Raw genomic sequence first — 19,756 nt, 5'->3', positions numbered from 1 at the left:
TTCAGTTCGTTTTCCCTTGAATATGCGCATAGGGTTAGTTTTCTATTATGCATGTGTTTTTTGGGGGGTGCATTGTTTTCGGGATTCCCCCTCATATTCTATTCACCTATTCCGAGAGCAAGCAGTCAGAGCGAACAAAGGGGCGGCAGGTCGCGCACTGATTGGTTACCGGGTTCGGTGCCAGAGGTCCTCTACAACAGATGGGGATCTCCTCTCGTTGCGCGCACGCCAGGCACGCAAACCCCAGTGCTTGTATACTCCGATTGTTTCCGATGCGCGGATAGGGCGAACCGAGCAGAAAACGAGCAGACTAGGCGACGCACGGTTAACGACTATATCCCGCCCGAGCCCCCAACGTGGCAGAGAAGAACCAACCCCAGTTTATCGTTCGTTAACAATAGATAAAGCCTGAAGAGGTTCGGGAAATCATCAGACTGTCTAGCAGCTCCTTCCGTAAGTAGGATATATGTAAAACGATATGAGTCTGCCATTCCTGTGTAGCGATCGATAAACTCAAGGCAAGCACTTTGTAGCCCATTTCTATGTGTATACAAATAACAATGTCGCCAGCTATAGTTTTAGAGCACGGTCAAGATCCAACGAAACAGACCTTTTCGAAGTAATCTGATATAATTGATACAGTCCGAGGCTATAGTAAAAACATGTTATCCCATTGATAGTGCAACACTATTCGCCCTCCACACACAGAACCAAATAACACTTATAAACGTTTTTCGGGGTTTTATTATGTTAACCGTTAGAAAGCCATCTCGGGCCTCTTCCTATACAGTGTAGTCTAAAATATTCTCTGTCAGTCTGGAATCTGGATAGATGACATAAGTATCAAGATATTTAAGATTCCTCTCAACACACACACACACTACTGTGGGAGTACCCGGAGACTTACCCTCTCAGATTGTGGATGTTCAAGCATGTGGTCATATTTTTCCCACTAAGTTGTGAGGGAATTCATAATGTATTGGCCTGTACCTTAATGACTCCTAATTAATAGGATATAATGCTTCCTAAGGTCATGTAAAATCTAATTTCACCACAATGGTGAGAGACAGATTGAAGGGGCAGGGATACACACACACAGACAATATTTGGCACTGTAATAGATTTGGTTGTTAGACCTCAGATGTTTTTAGGGTTGCTATGACAATGTGAACAATAGTGCAGAGGCAAAGTTGGGGTTGAGAGGGAGGAAGGGGGAAGTGGAGGTTTGGACCTGCATTCATCCCACAAGAAAGCAGTTCACCAAGGACAGAGGCACAGAGCAAGAGATCAAAAAATGTGTGTGTGTGTTTGTGAATGTGAGAGGGAGAGAGAAGTCCGGAAATCATGGTCAGGAGTTTTAATGGAGGTGGATGGGTGCCAGTCCAGGAAGATGAGACCGAGAGGAAGTGAAAGGGATGGAGGAAAACACGTTTAGATGAAGAGGAAAACTAATTGAAATTACAACATTAATGTGAATAGACATGTTACAACAAGAAAGCAATAGACCAGGAGTTAATAAGTCTAGCCCTGTAGAAAGAGAGTGACAGAGGAGGGGAGGGGGGGTCGAAAGACATCTGATATTAGCGAACTAAAACGGTTCTGCTTTGCCAATATTTGCACTTCTTTTCCATGGCTATTAAGCTTATTGAATAGAGTTGTGTGGAAAGAGGGAGGAAGAGAGAGTGCTATGCTTAGACTAGGTCATCTCTGGTAGAGGCGTAGGGAAGGAGAAAGACTGGCTTGGTTGAGGGGTGGAGGCATAGGGAGGGAGAGAGACTGGCTTGGCTGCTGTGGTTGTATATGAGTCAGTAGAGAATTCAAGGGAATGCAGAGGGAGGGGAAGGCTGGAGGCTGTATTTGGACCCCTGTCCAGAACAGAACAGGGCTCATTCTCCCCAAATCCATCATCCAAGCTGGAATGCAGAACAAAACACAGTGACAGAACACAGAGCCGCGGCCCGAGCCAGCCTGGGTAAATGTCTCTTTTTAGATACGGCCAGTCCCCCCCCCCCCCCCCCCCCCCCAAAACAACAGGGATGATGTGTTTTTTGCAGGCAGCAGACACTCAATTATGACAGTTCAGATTTAGAGTGTAGCCACATCATTATTAATCTTTCGATGACAGTAACATAAAGTAGGTGATGCTGTTACGCAAGATTTTAGGTCTGGGTTTCCTAAATGACATCATAATTCATGTGGTACTGCCAGGCTAGACCAGGGGTTCCCACATGTTCGTGCCTTGACCCATCAAAACCTCTAGCGGTTTCTTGGGCCACAGTCCAGACTTAAATGACATACCAGTAATCTGTCATCAGTGGGACCGTTGGCTTGGCACAGCACAATTCGGCTCTCAAGGACTGAGCCGCCCATCCCCGGTCTGGGTATTAAGGCTAATGTCTCCTATTGTGGTGTGCGTGTGTATAGGCCTGGCATGGCCTAATATGCACTGTATGTGACCAACCACCTCGATTCGGTCTTATGTAGCAAAATTTCAAATGGTGATTTTTACATTGGATATAAGTAGACTAAGAGCTAGTAAATGGTAAATCATACACTACAGTTGAGGAACAACGGGAAAGTAATTCTGCTTTGAAAGTTGATAAACATGTAACCCCACTTTTGAGAAAATGGACCTTTTGAATGTTTCGATACACTTACTGGAGAGCTCTTCTTTGTCTACACCCATTCAGCATTGTTCACACCCTCTTAAGCCGTAGTCCCACCCATCTCTTTAAGGATTCAATGAGGCCATGTGCTAAACCGAGTGAGTGCGGTAGTGTACTAAACAACCAAAGATTAAGACTAAAGGCTGGTTTATACTACTTCTATCCACATGAATGTATACAGTTGTCACAGTGACATCGTGAACATTCTATTGTCATCCGACATCAAAACGACAGGCTGCATGACAGCAGCCTGCTGGTCCAAAATATCATAACTGGTGTATTTTAACACCAATAAACCCATATGTTTAAAATAGAATTTAGTATATGTCAATCTAGCAAACCAGGCAAATAAAACCATCTTTCTAAACAATGTTTGTTTTGATTCTCGCTTGTTAGCTAGATAGCTAACATTAAATTAGCCAGTTCAAATAAAGACCATATCATATAGCTGACAATGTCTTAACTTTAGATCATTTCTATTCATTATTACAGGAAAATGGTTGCTTGCATAGTCTTTTGTTTAGACATGGAGCTGCTAAACAATTAACCATAATCCCAACTCCTAACGTTACTTCCTTGCATGAATCTACAGGTAGCTAAAGCTAACCAACTAGGTTCAACGTTAGCTGGCTAGCTAATATTAGACAATAACTAGCAATGCAAATGTCTCTGAGATACACGTGATCTGTGTAGTAATATTATTTGTAACATTAGCTAGCTAGCTAACAGTACGCTTTAACTTGCAATGAAAATGACTTTCTGACTAAATTTTCAACATAATATCTGAAAATGTAGCTAGCTAGACTCTCTTACCCGTATACTTGGATGAACGCTTCTCCCTCTGTCACGGATGCTATGGTTGCCTTTAGTTTGAAGATGTAATCCGGAGACAGGTGTTTTATATTTGCAATCAAACGGTATAATTTTTTTCCATCTCATTAGCTATCATACTGTGCTTCCACCGGGCATTCCACTGTTTTCAAAACTCGGTCCTCCAGAAAGTGGAGAACTTTAGCAACACTTTTGTAGTTCTTCGTGATACCTTTCAAAAAAGCTGCGTTAGAAAGAATGAACTGCTCAATATGTGTAGGTAATGTTATAGACAAAAGCGTGCTACATGGCAGACCAATCCTAACTCATCTCTCGGCATGTCCAGACCATCCATTATCTCAGCCAATCATGGCTAGTTCCAAACTGCCTCTAGAAGCAACATCAGCACAAGAACTGTTTGTCTGGAGCTTCATGAAATGAGTTTCTATTGCCGAGCAGCCGCACACAAGCCTAAGATAACCATGCACAATGCCAAGCATCGGCCGGAGTGGTGTAAATCTAGCCGCCATTGGACTCTGGAGCAGTGGAAAAGAGTGTTGAATCACATATCACCATCTGGCAGTCTGATGGACAAATCTGGTTTTGGTGGATGCCAGGAGAACGCTACCTGCCTGAATGCCTAGTGCCAACTCTAAAGTTTAGTAGGAGGAATAATGGTCTGGGGCTGTTTTTCATGGTTCGGGCTAGGCCCCTTAGTTCCAGTGAAGGGAATTCTTAACACTACAGCATACAATTACATTCTAGACAATTCTGTACTTCCACATTTGTGGCAACAGTTTTGGGAAGGCCCTCTCCTGTTTCAGAATGACAATGCCCCTGTGCACAAAGCGAGGTCCATACAGAAATGGTTTGTTGAGATCGGTGTGGAGGAACTTGACTGGCCTGCACAGAGCCCTGACCTCAACCCCATCGAACACCTTTGGGATGAATTGGAACGCCGACTGCGAGCCAAGCCTGATCGTCCAACATCAGTGCCCAACCTCAATAATGCCTGTGGCTGAATGGAAGCAAGTCCCCGCAGCAATGTTCCAACATCTAGTGGAAAGCCTTCCCAGAAGAGCGGAGGCTGTTATAACAGCAAAGGGGGGACCAACTCCATATTAATGCTCATGATTTTGGAATGAGATATTCGATGAGCAGGTGTCCACATACTTTTGGTCATGTAGCGTAGGTGCTGAAATATGGATAATGCTGCATGGTGTGTTGGTTGATTGGTCTTACATTTTTTGATATGATCACGATAATTGAATGTGTTTGTACGTGAGGCATTGGCTGGACACGTGAGGTAGATTGTGTGTGTGGATGTTGTCTGTTGCTTCTTACCTTTCAATAGTTATCTCTGTCTGTATATGGGACAACTTGTGAGCCTTTCAGAGAGAAGGTGTGTGTGTGTGTGTGTGTGTGTGTGTGCGTTGGTGTATTTGTCCATGTGTATGTAGGGGAGAGATATCATATTTCATGTCTGTAGTTTGAATTGAGGAAGTCTCATGTCAGAGCGGCAGCATCAGTTTCCGCTGTGACTGAGGCTCTAAAGGAGGAAGAGATTAACGGAAGGGGAGCACTTCCTTTAAACCAGCCCCTTCGACCGCCCCTTTCTCTCCCTGGTGCTCTCTCCATCGCCTCTCCCCTACAAACACACAGAAGCCTTAGACTGAGGCCTTGGGTAACTCCCCTGGATAACCAGCCACTGAAGTCTGAAGAGACAGGCTTAGTGCTGAACACTCTCTCTCCTCCACAGAAAGGACAGAGTAGCTTCACCGGCTCAAGCCGAGCCAGCTTCAGGTCAACTGGACCCTGAGGACTAACATATCGTGTGTTTGTGCTACTGGTGCTGGTAGCCGATCTCTCTGTCTCTTTCCTGGCCTGACAGGGTCACACAACTCTCAGTACGGTAAGCCACACAGCAGCTTTCTACATACACGCACGCACACACCCATACACACACAAACACAAATGTTTATGTTGGATGTATCTGTTATTGGCAGATATTTCAGTAATGTTTCACTGCAGGGATGGGGAAGTAGCCAAGTGGAAATATACAATGGGTGTATGTTATTAAAAGCAAGTTTTGATTGAAGAGGTCTGCCAAGGAGACGGACAAGGCTGAGACACTGTGTGTGCACGTGTGTGCGTATGTGTGTGCCTGCGTGTCAGAGGGTGTTGAATATGTGTGTTAATACAACTGAAATGATTTGGTATGGAGGGTGCCCCATGTGACTCCAGCGTGCCTTGCACCTGTTCTTGTCCTTCACAAGCTTCTCTGCTGCCCCCTCTCTCTCACTCACTCACACACACTCTCTCTCTTTCTCTCTCTCTCTCTCTTTCTCTCTCTTTCAGCCTGGCAGGAAGGAAACCTAGGAGTATACTGGCAGCATGCCATATTAAATTAAAAGTCCAACATCTGTGTGTGTGTGTGTGTGATGGTCACCACAGAGCTTTCCATGTGTGTTAGGGATTTTCTGTGTGTAGTGTGTGTTTTAGACAGATGGAGAGAGGAGGAGGAAAAGAGGAAGAGAGAGAGATTGTGTAGCACAGCTGTCTTGCTCCATCTCACACTGACTGTTCCTGTTCCTGTTTCAGTCAGTCAGAGACAGAGGCTGCAGTCCAAATTCAAAGTAGACAGCCCTCGGCCCTAAACCCTCAGCCCTTGAATGGCATTTTACATCGTCACATCCAAATGTACCTTAAATGTCCCTTGACCAAGCGAGGGAGAGTAATGATTAGAGAGGCAACGTCCTTGGTGGAAATCTTGAAATTGAGCTTAAAAACAATCATCCTAAAGCTATTAATGTGCCTAGCAAGCTAACCTAGCTAACTAGCACTCCTGTCAGGTAGATAACGAGCTACAGTTACCCATAGTTGGCTAGCTAGTGTTATGGTATGGCAATTTATTCTAATTCATTTCAGAATTCCCAATATGTTTATGAACCTCACTATGAGACTAAGCCAATTTGCCAATGCTAAAATCAATGTCATCTACACTACCGGTGAAACGTTTTAGAACCTGGCATACAGGGTGGCGCAGTGGTCTAAGGAAGTGCTAGCTGTGCCACCAGAGACTCTGCGTTCGAGCCCAGGCTCTGTCGCAGCCGGCCGCGACCGGGAGGCCCATGGGGCTGCGTACAATTGGCCTCGCGTCGTCCGGGTTAGGGAGGGTTTTTGGCCTGCAGGGATATCCTTGTCTCATCGCACACTAGCGACTCCTGTGGCGGGCCGGGCGCAGTGCACGCTGACCAGGTCGCTAGGTGTACGGTGTTTCCTCCGACACATTGGTGGGGCTGGCTTCCAGGTTGGATGCGCGCTGTGTTAAGAAGCAGTGCAGCTTGGTTGGGTTGTGTTTCGGAGGACGCATGGCTCTCGACCTTCGCCTCTCCCGAGTCCGTTTGGGAGTTGTAGCGATGAGACAAGACAGTAACTACCAGCGATACCACGACATTGGGGAGAAAAAGGGGATAAAAAATAAATAAATCAAGTTTTAGAACTATTAATTCAAGGGTTTTTCTTTATTTTGACTATTTTCTACATTGTAGACATCAGTACTATGAAATAACACATATGGAATCATGTAGTAACCAAAAAAAAGTGTTAAACAAATCAAAATAGATTTGAGATTTGAGATTCTTCAAATAGACACCCTTTGCCTTGATGACAGCTTTGCACACTCTTGGAGCAAAGCACCCCCACAACATGATGCTGCCACACCCTGCTTCACGGTTGGGATGGTGTTCTTCGGCTTGCAAGCATCCCCCCTTTTCCTCCAAACATAACGATGGTCATTATGGCCAAATAGTTATATTTCTGTTTCATCAGACCAGAGGACATTTGTCCAAAAAGTACCATCTTTGTCCCCATGTGCAGTTACAAACTGTAGTCTGGCTTTTTTATGGCGGTTTTGTAGCAGTGGCTTCTTCCTTGCTGAGCAGCCTTTCAGGTTATGTCGATATAGGACTCTTTTTACTGTGGATATAGATACTTTTGTACCTGTTTCCTCCAGCATCTTCACAAGGTCCTTTGCTGTTGTTCTGGGATTGATTTTCATTTTTCTCACCAAAGTACGTTCATCTCTAGGAGACAGTCTCCTTCCTGAGCGGTATGATGGCTGCGTGGTCCCATGGGTTTTATACTTGCGTACTATTATTTGTACAGATGAACGTGTTACCTTCAGGCATTTGGAAATTGCTCCCAAGGTTTAACCAGACTTGTTGAGGTTTTTTTTCTGAGGTCTTGGTTGATTTCTTTTGATTTTCCCATGATGTCAAGCACAGAGGTACTGAGTTTGAAAGTAGGCCTTGAAATACATCCACAGGAACACGGAACACCTTTAATTGACTGCCTATTAGCCTATCAGAAGCTTCTAAAGCCATGACATCGTTATCTGGAATATTCCAAGTTGTTTAAAGGCACAGTAAACTTAGTGTATGTAAACTTCTGACTCACTGGAATTGTGATACAGTGAGTTTATAAGTGAAATAATCTGTCTGTAAACAATTGTTGGAAAAATTACTTGTGTCATGCACAAAGGAGATGTCCTAACCGTCTTGCCAAAACTATAGTTTGTTAACAAGAAATTTGTGGAGTGGTTGTAAAACGACTTTTAATGACTCCAACCTAAGTGTATGTAAACTTATGACTTCAACTGTACATAATTCCCAAACATTCTTATAATTTATGAAAAAGTTATTATCTAAGTGCTCGCTTGTCAGAAAATGCTTTAAAAAGTGTCAATCTTCCTGGGGGTGTATATGAACGGATTTTAACAATATTTAATATCGCTAAAATGCTGTCAGTTCCACTTTTAACAATGTTGAGTGACTTGATGACAGACTAGATGTATGAAATCCAGTGATTGTTGTATTTCCCTACCTGCCTGTCTATCTGAGGTATATATTTATTATTTTCCAATCATTTTTGAATGTTTTATTCTTCCTTCAATCATATTCCTACTCTTCCTCCCCACCCACCTCCTGTCTCTGTGGCAATGTGGTGTGTCTCCATGGTGATGCTCGGTTGAATTGCTGCCTCTGGTTGATCATGAGGTGTCATGAGACTCATCAGTCAATCTCTCTCTCTCTATTGCATCCTTGTTCTCCAAAATCTATCCACATTCATGTTGAATTCCACTCCCCCCTATTCTCTCCCTTCCTTTCCCATGTCCTCTCTCTGCTTCATCCCTAGACTGGTACTCATCAACCTCCTATAAAAACATCTGAACATGATTTCTGATCTCTGTCCCTGTCTCTCGCTCTCTCTGTCTCTCTCTCTCTCTCTCTCTCTCTCGCTCTCTCTGTCTCTCTCTCTCTCTCTCTCTCACTCTCTCTGTCTCTCTCACTGTCTCTCTCTCGCTCTCTCTCTCTCTCTCTCTCTCTCTCTCTCTCTCTCTCTCTCCAGCTCCTCTCATGCTGACTGAGAATGGATAACGTTCAGAACGGGGTTCAGATCGGAGACAAAAAGTTCATCAGCAAGTAAGGCATGCACACACATACACCACAGATGCACACAGACACACACACCGATGTATGCAATAATAAAATGTGTGTAAATTAATTGATTCTTGTCATTAAAGTTGTCTTTCTGTCTTCAGGGCAACAGTCCTGTCCCACCTCAAAACCTACAACCTCTATTATGATGGACAGAACCTGCAGTTGAGACACAGAGAGGTATCGGTAGTGCGTGCGTGTTGGTGTAAATCTAATTGTATTTGTCACATGCGCCGAATACAACACGTGTAGACCTTGTGAAATGCTTACTTTACAAGCCCTTAACCAACAATGCAGTTTTAAGAAAATATATATATATTTTAAAGTAAGAGATAAGAATAACAAATCATTAAAGAGCAACAGTAAATATCAATAGGAAGGCTATATACAGGGGGTACCGGTAGAGTCAATGTCAATATTCGGGGCACCGGTGTCGAGGTAATTCAGGGAATATGTACATGTAGGTAGAGTTATTAAAGTGACTATACATAGATGATAATAATAATAATAACAGATAGTAGCAGCAGCGTCCCGGGGGGGGGGGGGGGGCAAATGCAAATAATCTGGGTAGCCATTTGATTAGCTGTTCAGTTTATGGCTTGTGGTTAGAAGCTATTTAGGAGCCTCTTGGACCTAGACTTGGCGCTCCGGTACCACTTGTTGTGCGGTAGCAGAGAGAACAGTCTATGACCAGGGTGGCTGGAGTATTTGACCATTTTTAGGGCCTTCCTCTGACACCGCCTGGTATAGAGGTCCTGGATGGCAGGAAGTTCTGACCCACTGGAATTGTGATACAGTGAAATAATCTGTCTCTAAACAATTTTTGGAAAAATGAATTGCGTCATGCACAAAGTAGATGTCCTCACCGTCTTTCCAAAACTATAGTTAGTTAACAAGACATTTGTAGAGTGATTGAAAAACGAGTTTTGATGACTCCAACCTAACTGTATGAAAAGTTCCAACTTCAACTGTAGGTGTTCCTTTTGTCCAGGTGTGAAAGGGCAGTGTGGAGTGCAATAGAGATTGCATCATCTGTGGATCTGTTGGTGCGGTATGCAAATTGGAGTGGGCCTAGGGTTTCTGGGATAATGATGTGAGCCATGCCTTTCAAAGCATTTCATGGCTACAGACGTGAGTGCTACGGGTCGGTAGTCATCTAAGCAGGTTACCTTAGTGTTCATAGGCACAGAGAATATGGTGGTCTGCTTGAAACATGTTGGTATTACAGACTCAGACAGGGAGAGGTTGAAAATGTCAGTGAAGGTACTTGCCAGTTGGTCAGCGCATGCTCGGAGTACTGATGTGGTGTACTCCTCAATGCCATTTTAAGAATCCGGGAACATATTCCAGGCTGTGCTAGCAAAGCAGTCCTGTAGTTTAGCATCTGTTTCATCTGACCACTTTTTTATAGGCCGAGTCACTGGTGCTTCCTGCTTTAGTTTTAGCTTGTAAGCAGGAATCGGGAAGATAGAATTATGGTCAGATTTGCCAAATGGAGGGTGAGGGACAGCTTTGTACGTGTCTCTGTGTGTGGAGTAAATGTGGTCTAGAATTTTCTTTCCTCTGCACATTTAACATGCTGATAGAAATTAGGTAAAACTGATTTAAATTTCCCTGCATTAATTAAAGTCCTTGGCCACTAGGAGCGCCGCCTCTGGATAGTGCCAGCATCAGTCTGTGGTGGTATGTAGCCAGCAACAAAAAATACAGATGAAAACTCTTTAGGTAGATAGTGTGGTGTACAGCTTATCATGAGATACTCTACCTCAGGTGAGCAAAACCTTGAGACTTCCTTAGACATCGTGCACCAGCTGTTGTTCACATACAGTGCCTTGCGAAAGTATTCGGCCCCCTTGAACTTTGCGACCTTTTGCCACATTTCAGGCTTCAAACATAAAGATATAAAACTGTATTTTTTGTGAAGAATCAACAACAAGTGGGACACAATCATGAAGTGGAACGACATTTATTGGATATTTCAAACTTTTTTAACAAATCAAAAACTGAAAAATTGGGCGTGCAAAATTATTCAGCCCCCTTCAAGTTAATACTTTGTAGCGCCACCTTTTGCTGCGATTACAGCTGTAAGTCGCTTGGGGTATGTCTCTATCAGTTTTGCACATCGAGAGACTGACATTTTTTCCCATTCCTCCTTGCAAAACAGCTCGAGCTCAGTGAGGTTGGATGGAGAGCATTTGTGAACAGCAGTTTTCAGTTCTTTCCACAGATTCTCGATTGGATTCAGGTCTGGACTTTGACTTGGCCATTCTAACACCTGGATACCTGGATACCTGCAGACTCCATCAGGTTTTCTTCCAGAATGGTCCTGTATTTGGCTCCATCCATCTTCCCATCAATTTTAACCATCTTCCCTGTCCCTGCTGAAGAAAAGCAGGCCCAAACCATGATGCTGCCACCACCATGTTTGACAGTGGGGATGGTGTGTTCAGCTGTGTTGCTTTTACGCCAAACATAACGTTTTGCATTGTTGCCAAAAAGTTCAATTTTGGTTTCAGAGCACCTTCTTCCACATGTTTGGTGTGTCTCCCAGGTGGCTTGTGGCAAACTTTAAACGACACTTTTTATGAATATCTTTAAGAAATGGCTTTCTTCTTGCCACTCTTCCATAAAGGCCAGATTTGTGCAATATACGACTGATTGTTGTCCTATGGACAGAGTCTCCCACCTCAGCTGTAGATCTCTGCAGTTCATCCAGAGTGATCATGGGCCTCTTGGCTGCATCTCTGATCAGTCTTCTCCTTTTATGAGCTGAAAGTTTAGAGGGACGGCCAGGTCTTGGTAGATTTGCAGTGGTCTGATACTCCTTCCATTTCAATATTATCGCTTGCACAGTGCTCCTTGGGATGTTTAAAGCTTGGGAAATCTTTTTGTATCCAAATCCGGCTTTAAACTTCTTCACAACAGTATCTCGGACCTGCCTGGTGTGTTCCTTGTTCTTCATGATGCTCTCTGCGCTTTAAACGGACCTCTGAGACTATCACAGTGCAGGTGCATTTATACGGAGACTTGATTACACACAGGTGGATTGTATTTATCATCATTAGTCATTTAGGTCAACATTGGATCATTCAGAGATCCTCACTGAACTTCTGGAGAGAGTTTGCTGCACTGAAAGTAAAGGGGCTGAATAATTTTGCACGCCCAATTTTTCAGTTTTTGATTTGTTAAAAAAGTTTGAAATATCCAATAAATGTCGTTCCACTTCATGATTGTGTCCCACTTGTTGTTGATTCTTCACAAAAAAATACACTTTTATATCTTTATGTTTGAAGCCTGAAATGTGGCAAAAGGTCGCAAAGTTCAAGGGGGCCGAATACTTTCGCAAGGCACTGTATATGCATAGGCCCCAGCCCCATTTCTTACCGGAGGCTGCTGTTCTGTCCTCCAAATGGAGTGTATAACCCACCAGCTGAATGTTCTTAATGACGTTGTTCAGCCATGACTCGGTGAAACATAAGATATTACAGTTTTTTATGTACCTTTGGTAGGATATACAGTACGTGCTTTTAGCTCGTCCCATTTATTTTCCAGCGATGAACATTAGCTTGCAGGTCGGAAAGCAAGGGTAGATTAGCCACTCGTCGCCTGATCCTAACAAGGCACCCGGATCTTTTTCCACAAAATCTCAGTTTCCTTCTCTAGCGAATCACGGGGATGTGGGCCTGGTCGGTTGTCTGTAGTAGTAGATCCCTCCCATCCGACTCATTGAGGATCTGGGCCTGGTCGGTTGTCTGTAGTAGTATATCCCTCCCATCCGACTCATTCAAGAAGAACTCTTCGTCCAGTTTGAGGTGAGCAATCGCAGTTCTGATGTCCAGAAGGTATTTTCGGTCAAAATAGACGGTAGCAGCAACATTATGTACAAAACAAGTTACGAACAATGTGAAAATACAAACAAAATAGCATGGTTGGTTAAGAGCCGATAAGACGGCAGCCCTCCCCTCTGGCGCCATCGTTTATATGCGTGTGAATGAGAGTAAGAGCGAGAGTCTTTCCATTGTTGCTAATCACTGTCATAATTGGTGTAATAGCTGCCCCCTCCTATTTCACCTCTTTATTGCATGTATGCTTTTTCTTTTCCTCCACTCTTTGTTTATTTTTCTGTCTCTTTCAAACCTTTGCTGTTCAATTTACCCATCACTGACTCAATAATTCACCCTGCCTCAAAAGGGTAATAACTGTCAGTGTTTTTGTGTGTGTGTATTGATCGTGGTGACTCTGTCTTTACAGGAGGAAGGGGAGCTGATCGTGGAGGGTTTGTTGAATATCTCCTGGGGCCTGCGTCGACCTATTAGATTGCAGATGCAGGACGATCACGAGCGAATCAGGCCTCCTCCCTCGTCTACCTCCTGGCACTCCGGCTGTGCCCTGGATAATCAGAGGTAGGGAGTGAGCTCTTATTACCATACCAACAACACAGAGAAGGCAACATATAGAAACATGTACTACGTACAGTATGTATGAAAAGTATACACTGAGTATACAAAACATTAAGAACACCTGCTCTTTCCATGGCATAGACTGACCAGGTGAAAGCCATAATCCTTTTTTGAAGTCACTTCAGTGTATATGAAGGGGGGTTAAAGAAGGATTTTTATGCCTTGAGACAATTAAAACATGGATTGTGTATGTGATTTAAGTGCCTTTGAACAGGGTATGGTAGTAGGTGCCAGGCGCACCGGTTTGTGTCAAGAACTGCAACGCTGCTGTGTTTTTCATGCTCAACTGTTTCCCATGTGTATCAAGAATGGTCCACCATCCAAATGACATCCAGCCAACTTGACACAACTGTGGGAAGCATTGGAGTCAACATGGGCCAGAATCTCTGTGGAACGTTTTTGCACCTTGTAGAGCCCATGACAAATTGAGGCTGTTCTGAGGGCAAAGGGGGGAGGGGGGTGCAAAAATAATAACTTGACTGATAATGAAGTACTGCTATAACCTAATGATTATCCTAAAATGTCATACTCATCAACGGCCAAGCATATTTTTTGCATTTTGTCTGACCAGGATAGTGTGTCTGTGGCAGTGGGCATGTGGTTGACATTTTACAGAGTTTGGTTTGGTGAATGTTTGTCCTGTGGCCATACTGTTATTTCTTTATTATGACCTATATTCTGGGTTTTTAGTTTACTCTGAACATACATTATATTCACCAATCAGATTACATAGAAACCATATTTTACTGTTCCTCTGCCTGTGTCATTTACACACTAATGTAGTATAACTTTGAAGAGAAGATAATGTGTCATAAATAAGGTCAGCCAATTAAATATTGGAATATTCATGTTTGCCTTATGTCAGTAGCAATGAAGGTACCCAGCAGATCCCGCCCACCATAGAAGTGACAGAGCACGAAAGCCAATCAGAGGACACCATTGTGAAGGAGGATGAGGAAGAAGGTGGGTCTTATAGAAGAGTAGTCTGAAAACCTTCAGCTTGTTATTATGGAAAACCCAATTATTTATCCAACATCAGATAGCCATGTCTGTTCAACAATACATATTTAGAACATTCTCTGACGTTCATAGGAGCTTGATTGTCTGACTCCTCCTCTTTCTCCTATATCTGTGCTCTGATTGGACAGAGGAATATGAGAGCTCCGCCCAGCTGCTGAGGACGAAGAGCGATGCAGGGGTTCTGAGACGGGGCCAGCGCCGGTCACCTAGTGACCAGAGAAGGTTACGACGACACCGCTTCTCCATCAACGGACACTTCTACAATCACAAGGTACACACTGTCGTGTCTTTGGCTATGCCGGATTAAGTGATATGACATGCTATTCTATAAAATCCTTTCTCTGTAATTAATATTACCTGATTGAGCTAATCATGTAAATGTAATTAACTAGAAAGTCGGGGCACCACGAAAGAGTGTTTATAGAGCTGTTATCTTCCGAATAAACTGTGAAAGACCTAGTAATATTTTACATCAATAGCAGTCAATATTAATCGTCACCTTATTTCAGTCTCATCTGAACATCGTAGAATTCTTGGTTGTCTTCACGAACCCTGGCTAACCCTGGTTGAATCAGCAATACAAAATTGGGTTTATTATTTATTTACTACCTACCTAACTAATCACACAGAATTACATATACACAGAATGACTCATACCTTGATTACAAATTATGTCATAAAGGAAAACATCCCTAGCGGACGGAACAGATATGACAGCTGGTTACACAAAGAAAAGGGGGTTGGGTTTGAGTGAAAGAGCGGGAAGACTGAGGAACAAAGGGAGAAGCTGTGCTATCGTAAATACAGTATCTTATGCATTCTAAATTACCGCCCATCTGGAAAAGGAAAATGCAATAAATATTTACTCTGAGCTGCGCTTCGGTAGGTTGGTCGTAGATGCTGGCCAACAGAGATCTTCCTGTCCTCGGAAGAATGTCACTGGTGGTAAATTGGATATGTTGTAGTATTGTCGTTGTGTGTTAGACTGGATACGTAGTCCTTCCTTTCCTAGCCCATGTTTACAGCTGCAGTTGCTAACTCAACGGCTAGGATGTCTCACTTCTTTAGTGAACAAGAGTTCAAATTTATACCATTCACAACCAAAGCTCACGCTGAGGTTGGCTTAGTTCTGTAGTTGACATGTTAGTCCTTTTCAACGTATGGACCGTCGTCTTATCATCCTCGGAACAGAAGGTTACATTTTCGTCAAGGCTTTATATAGTGGAGGGAGAGAAGGGTGTGTTTCATAGTTTATAACCCATGTCTCTTCACAGGGGCGGGCCACTGATTGAGCAGAGCTCTAACTTTATGAAAACCCAAATCTCTCATTTGGAAGCTAAAATTACATGTAATCTTTTCACACATAGTGTTGTATTTCAATTGCACAACTATTCCATGTGAATCTGTTAACTAGAGTGTGTAGACTTTCTCAGATACAGTTTATGTCGTCCTGTCATCAGTCATAATGTCTCAGATAACAACCGAACTGACATCATATTCATTAAGTACCCATGCCTATTTTCAACTGGTTCTATTACCGAAATATGGTTCCTTTCCCCCACTTGTTTGATGTTCCCAGACTCTCTATGTTTAACAAAGGCAATTCAAGAGTCCTTCAGTAGAGTCAGAGAGAGAGGGAAGGGAGAAAGGTATTTATGTTACCCACAGGCCAACGTCATGACAACACACACACACACACACACACACACACACACACACACACTATAATACTGCAGCTAAACACTAATACAATGACAACATACTACCACAAATAAACTAATCCTGTCTCTCTCTCTCTCTCTCTCTCTCTCTCACTCAATCCTCTCACCCTCTCATAATTGTGCGGCCCCCATCTCCCCTTCAGACTGCAGTCTTTACTCCAGCGTATGGTTCAGTGACTAACGTGCGGATCAACAGTTGTATGACCACGCCTCAGGTGCTGCGAGTGCTACTTAACAAGTTTAAGATTGAGAACAGCCCAGATGACTTTGCGCTGTACCTTGTACACACCAGCGGGGGTGAGTGAGTTTGTGTGTTGTTGTGTGGTTGCGTGTCTGTCACAGAGTTTAAAGCTGAAGCACTTTCTCTGTTTCGCAGGGTCCATGTAATCAGTTAGTGTTTATCGTGTGTGTGTGTGTGTGTGCAAGAGTGCTGCAGCTCTGTGGAAAAACATGGCAATCTTCTAACATAACTTAAGTACACCTGTTGTAATGCAGTAAAGGTCTGACAATGTTTTTTATTTCAGAGCGTGTGAAGCTGAAGCGCAGTGACTACCCCTTGGTGTTGCGTGTGCTTCAAGGTCCATGTGAACAGGTCAGCAGAATCTTCCTGATGGAGCAGGACCTGGGAGAGGAAGTCACCTATGACGTAAGACTGCTGATGTGTAACTGCCAAATTACTCCCCACCCACTATACAACTGACAAATCATTCACTACTTCTCAGTGCCCCTAAACTAAATCACATCCTCTGAATGGAATGTTCTGTTTGTCCCCTTTTCAATTACAAAAGGGCTCAGTTCAATAGAACTTGCAGTGGTCTATTTATGCACTAGACTAGCAAAACCATCATTTACTTAAGTGAAGCTGTTTGGGGGGCTGCCAGCCAAGCCAATTAGCTGTCCTCAACAATGGCTTGACACTGGCTTGACAGTGTAGTCAATGGCCAAAAACTGACATACGCTGTTATGACTATTTATGACCTTTATGTTGATGTTATTATTATTACTACTACAGTATTGTGATTTCATAATAGTTGAGGGTCTGGGTCCAGGTCAGGTCTGTGTTTGTAACTGAATTTCTCCCTCCTCTCCACCAGGTGGCACAGTATATTAAGTTTGAGATGCCAGTGCTGCAGAGTTTCATCATCAAGCTGATGGAGGAAGAGGACCGGGAGGTGCAGAAACTCAGGAGCAGGTGCAGTATTGGCAAAGTCTCTGAAGTGGCAACATCTACTTCTCCCAATAGCTGTGTCTATGGTGTCTCCCCAATGTACTATGTGTTAAGGTCTCATTCTCGCTCTCTATCTATATCTCTCTCTGTCTCTCTCTCTCTGTGTGTATAGGTATGCATATCTGCGGTGTATCATAGAGAAGCAGTTGCATTGTCTTCCTGAGGGGACCACCTGTATGTGACCTGGTTTAGGGAGGGACAACCACATCTCCACAAAACCTTCCCAAGATCTCCCAGACCTGTTCAGCTACCCCTCCTCACCCCTGACTCCGTCCCAAGCACAAAACAGGAGTGATCAAGAACCACCCAGAGGAGAGGCACCCATTTCAACCTCGCCTTATTATCTTTCAACACCTCCGTAGGAACAGTGTACACATTGTGAAGCATGCCACCCTCTTTCCTGATTCCTGCTGTTTCCTGCATACCATTTACAGACAGTACATGCCCACTGGGCACAGAAGTCTGTTCAGCTTCTAGTTTTGATTTACTTCTGATTGAGTTGTCAACTAACGTGAATTCAACTTGAAATTAACAAAAAAAAATGATAGGTGGTTGAAAAAAATACTAAATGCCCTTACATTGATTACTTTTTGCAAATCCAGTTGGTTTTCCACTGTAATTCAACCTCATCAAGTTGATTTGGGGGGTTGAAATGACGTGTAAACAACATTGATTCAATCGGTTTTTGCCCAGTGGGTATCCTCTTTTCCGTCCCAATCCCTCGGTAGTGTTATCTTCATAACTGTACCATGTCAGCAATAATAATGGTTTGTGGGGAAGATAAAGGCTGGCACTTTTCATATGGGGGCCTGTATGGAGCATTGAGCCTGCCCCATGTTCTATCATACCACTCGGATGCACAAGAATTTAAAGCACAAAACCAGCTTCCTTAGTTCTTTTGAGCTAGACGGCACTCGATCTCTCGCTCTCTTTCCCTCTAATTTTCCTTTCAACAATTTTGCCACCTGCAGATAGCTAAACTTGTCTCACCTTTTACATCTCTCTCAAAACCAGAACATACCTCAGACTCAGTGACATCACACGCTAGATGAGTTTCTCAGCCAGTCAGTGAGGGAGTTGAATGACTCCTGTCCTGTGACAGTATGTGATGTTGAAACGTGCCTGTCCCCAGTGTGTTGCAGGACTCTCTTTATGATCAGCTCTAGTGAGTCTGTAACTGTAATGTAACTTCATGATTGTCCACAGTTAATCTGAAACCTCCACCTAACATTTCTGTTACCTGTGTGTTATGCCTCGATCAGACCGACAGCGTCATTGCATCAATGCTGCGTAAGAAATTCTGCAGTCAAACCTTTTTCATTATGTAATCCGATGTGTGAGATGTGTGCAACAAACGTTCATTCACCTTTTGCTACTATTTCTGTCAAGTCTACTCATACAATTTGATGCATGCGTTTGATTTATCCAACATCTGCACCACACAGAACACAGAAACTGCCTCTGCAACACAATGCTGCAAGGAAAACGCTGTGTTCCATTGGAAATGAATGTACTTCTGGTGTACCAAAACGCAATGACGCTGTCAGTCAGAACTGTTTTTTTCACCTTTATTTAACTTGTTAACTCCGTTAAGAATGTTAGCCTCGCTTGCCAGGGTTTTAATCCCATGGTGTGATATGACCTGTGTGTCTACAAACACCTGGAGACTGAAGCACAAAACAGAGAGAGGACCAGAGTTCCTTAAGATTGTGACTTATGTAGATGATGGATCAACTACAATATCTCAAACGAGGGAATGTTGTGTGTGTGTGCACGCATATCTAAAGCAGTACTTAGTTGCCTTGTAGATATTGATCTGTGTGTGTATGACTGCATACAGGACTTTGAGATGTGGTACATCAATTCTGTTACACCTACACTACTGGTCAAACGTTTTAGAACACCTACTCATTCAAGTGTTTTTCTTTATTTTTTAAAACTATTTTCTACATTGTAGAATAATATTTAAGACATCAATACTAAGAAATAACACATGAAATCCTGTAGTAAAGAATTGGAATCATGTAGTAACCAAAAAAGTGTTAAACAAATCCAAATATATTTTAGATTTGAGATTCTTCAAATAGCCACCCTTTGCCTTGATGACAGCTTTGCACACTCTTGGCATTCTCTCAACCAGCTTCACCTGGAATGCTTTTCCAACTGTCTTGAAGGAGTTCCCACATATGCGGAGCACTTGTTGACTGCTTTTCTTTCACTCTGCGGTCCAACTCATCCTAAACCATCTCAATTTGGTTGAGGTCGGGGGTTGTGGAGGCCAGGTCATCTGATGCAGCACTCCATCACTCTCCTTCTTGGTAAAATAGCCCTTACACAGTCTGGAGGTGTGTTG

The 19,756-nt window shown here is 43.3% G+C and overlaps 1 protein-coding gene across 4 annotated transcripts; it reads left to right on the top strand.

Annotated features, from left to right (window-relative positions):
* Positions 1–206: 206 nt before the first annotated feature.
* On the top strand, positions 207–19,404 carry LOC110536205 (ras association domain-containing protein 2). Of its 4 annotated transcripts, XM_021621831.2 has the most exons (11): positions 208–453; positions 5,236–5,388; positions 8,886–8,959; positions 9,079–9,154; positions 13,226–13,377; positions 14,300–14,397; positions 14,583–14,725; positions 16,319–16,472; positions 16,700–16,821; positions 17,270–17,367; positions 17,516–19,404. In XM_021621831.2, exons 3-11 carry the CDS (start codon positions 8,907–8,909, stop codon positions 17,583–17,585), a joined length of 966 nt encoding a protein of 321 aa, XP_021477506.1. In that variant the 5' UTR covers positions 208–453; positions 5,236–5,388; positions 8,886–8,906; the 3' UTR covers positions 17,586–19,404. The 4 variants fall into 4 exon arrangements, with proteins under 4 accessions (XP_021477508.1, XP_021477506.1, XP_036791978.1 ...); XM_021621833.2 differs by lacking the exon at positions 5,236–5,388 and having other exon boundaries at positions 207–453; XM_036936083.1 differs by lacking the exon at positions 208–453 and having other exon boundaries at positions 5,053–5,388.
* Positions 19,405–19,756: the final 352 nt, after the last annotated feature.

This window comes from Oncorhynchus mykiss, chromosome 11, assembly GCF_013265735.2.
Source record: "Oncorhynchus mykiss isolate Arlee chromosome 11, USDA_OmykA_1.1, whole genome shotgun sequence".
NCBI classification, from domain to species: Eukaryota; Metazoa; Chordata; class Actinopteri; order Salmoniformes; family Salmonidae; genus Oncorhynchus; species Oncorhynchus mykiss.
The sequence above is the reverse complement of the archived record's forward strand: the minus strand, read 5'-3'. Positions and strand labels throughout refer to the sequence as shown.

Bases quoted from the DNA above. Each gene is read 5' to 3' on its own strand.
- LOC110536205 (XM_021621833.2), top strand. From the start codon at position 8,907: ATGGATAACGTTCAGAACGGGGTTCAGATCGGAGACAAAAAGTTCATC. The intron at 8,960-9,078 runs GTAAGGCATGCA...TTCTGTCTTCAG, and splicing joins GACAAAAAGTTCATCAGCAA to GGCAACAGTCCTGTCCCACC. The intron at 13,378-14,299 runs GTAGGGAGTGAG...GCCTTATGTCAG, and splicing joins TGTGCCCTGGATAATCAGAG to TAGCAATGAAGGTACCCAGC.